The 2,500-nt window shown below is 47.2% G+C and overlaps 1 protein-coding gene across 1 annotated transcript in view; it reads left to right on the plus strand.

The window, feature by feature from the left end:
- The window catches only part of LOC138862818 (dipeptidase 1-like), a 25,703-nt gene that overhangs the window by 13,388 nt on the left and 9,815 nt on the right, over positions 1-2,500 (plus strand). Inside the window, exon 5 of the mRNA XM_070125966.1 lies at positions 1,067-1,151. Coding sequence (XP_069982067.1) covers positions 1,067-1,151 — 85 coding nt within the window. The remainder of the gene's footprint in view (positions 1-1,066; positions 1,152-2,500) is intronic.

Raw genomic sequence — 2,500 nt, forward strand, 5'->3', positions numbered from 1 at the left:
TAGTTGTTAGTGCAGCACTAGAATCTTCGAAGGTCTCCTTTGAGTAGGCTCTTAAACATGGACAAAATCGAGTTGAGTGAAGCACTTTCATCATGTCGACTTATCTAGGGGGAGGGTGCTGAAAGAGGACGAAATTGGAGAAAGTGAGGGCAAGAAAGTACGCCATGTATTGGATCCTTGGCCTCCGGTCGGAGTGCAGAAGGACCACCGACTGCGCATCCGAAAGCCTGCCTGCCAGGAGGAGAGGCGAGGGCGCAGCACCGCCCTGGGATGAGGTCGTCAGAACGGCAGACGTTGAGCCCATGAGCCGAGCGAGGTGCGTCCCGGCCTGCGACGGACCCCCAGAAACAGCCTCGGAAAAAATGTGCAAATCTTAACTGACACTTGGAGATGCGGAGGCAAATTAGAAGCTGACTAAAGCTGACTGTCATGAGGAGGCGGGCGCGCGTCTCGATACAGGCGATGCTGAGCTTGCATTTCTGAAGCTTTGATTTTGCGCTTGTCGGTCACAGTGCTTGGTCGCGCGTCGCGGAGGGCCGTTACCATACAGGCTGGAATACAGTCTGGAAACGATCTTTAGTGTTGAACTACAATAAAATGGCAGTTTTAAGAAACGTCCATTTTACATGAGTCAGTTTGTTTTGCTGAGAACCAGAACAAGCCTGCCTTATCAAAAAACGCTTGAATATTTAAAGCCACATGTAAGTAATTCCAAGTGCCCGGCGACGCCTAAAGAGCCATCAATGAATGGCGTGAGACAACTTGAACATTACTTTGAATCAGCTGCACGGAAGGTCCGCTTTTGCCTGACAAGAAAATATTTCTGGATTTATTTTTATTTATTTTTATTTATTTTTTAACAACAAAAAGTTTACATTTACAGCGTGAGCTGCCGTACAACTTCTTATTCTATGTCTTAACAAAGATTTATAAAAAGTTATTTAAGCGTTTTAGTAAGAATTACACCTGTTACATCACGTGATGCACTTCCTTAAAAAACGAGATGTTTGCAAACGTCTTGTATATCACCAGAGTACACACCACGACCCTTCTTTCTCATTTCCAGGCGGATAACGGCGGCCTGGTAATGGTGAGCTTCTACAGTGACTTCCTGACGTGCGGGAAGCCAGCAGCCATCTCTGACGTCATAGGTGCGTATGATATGGTCGTCGCATTTGTACATGCGAGCATTTTAGATCTTTTTTCGCTTATTTTATAATGCAAAACAAACCAGGTTGGCAGATATGAGGTCTTGGAGGAGTAGGATGCTTTCTTTTGGCCAGGAATAAAAGTTCTCCTCTGGGATCTACAGGACTTGTCTCGGCTGTGGCGTGATGTCTTTAGTCGTTTTCGGTTTTATTTACTGGCGATTTCTAACGTCGCCATCATTCTAACTTCATCGTTGCATATTTCATGAATTTCCTACCGTAGAGGTCCGCCCTCAGCCAGGCAACGACGCAGCGCGGATGCAGAAGCGCCGAGGCGGCCGCCCTTTGCCGACCCGCCGACAGGAGCGCCTCCCGGAGGAGTTACGCAACGACGCGGCGCCGCAAATCGGATCACAAACCCTCAACCTCATTTCGGATTCTTCGCCCGAACATTTTCGCATTTGTTCATTTCAGCGGCGTGTCTGTGTACACACACACAAATACACACATACCCACACCTGTGGGGGGGGGGGGGGGGGGGGGGGGGGAGTACCGCCAAAGACAGTCAAGCAAAGGCAATGCTCCCGAACAGGGAATCCTCATGGCTTAATCGAGATCATTGTCATCAGTTTTTAAAATCTCTGATTGGAAGTTGGCCACCTTCTCTGCCTGAACTCTGCCAGAAGTTCTTTGAGAATTTGAGAAAATTGATTAATGAAGTATTAATTAGCGCACTATTAATTGGTAAACGTGATGAAATATTTAAAAAAGGTATACAGGGGCTTGTTACTAGCAGAACATCTATAAAATAAAATTAATTGAATATAACGAAAATTTACTTGGGTAAACCGCTATCTAATATTGCTTTTAAAGTACCGTTTACTTAAATAGATTTAGATCCCGGCCTCACTAAATGGAGATCAAAAGTTCACGGTGAAAGGTTAATTAGTTTACCAAGATGCGTCCTTAATCCTTCCACGGATTATGTTTATTGATATATGCAAGAGGAGCATTGCCAGGGTGCGAGACAAGGTGTAATAACTCAGTCAGAGAGAGGGAGGGGGAGGGAGAGGGGAAGAGGGACAAAGAGAGAGAGGGGGGAGGGGGAGAGAAAGAGAGAGGGAGGGTGGGAGGGAGAGAACGAGGAAAAGAGAGAGAGAGGGGGAAGGGAGGGAGAGAGAGGGGGGGGGGGAGAGAAAGAGAGAGAGAAGGAGGGAGAGGAGAGTAAAGAGAAAGAGGAGGGGGAGGGAGGAAGGGAGAGAGAGAGAGTGAGAGGGAGGGAGGAAGAGGGATAGAAAGAGAGAGAGACAGGCAGACACACAGACACACAGATAGACAGACGGACTTAGCAT

Source organism: Penaeus vannamei, chromosome 10 (assembly GCF_042767895.1).
Source record: "Penaeus vannamei isolate JL-2024 chromosome 10, ASM4276789v1, whole genome shotgun sequence".
Classification (NCBI taxonomy): Eukaryota; Metazoa; Arthropoda; class Malacostraca; order Decapoda; family Penaeidae; genus Penaeus; species Penaeus vannamei.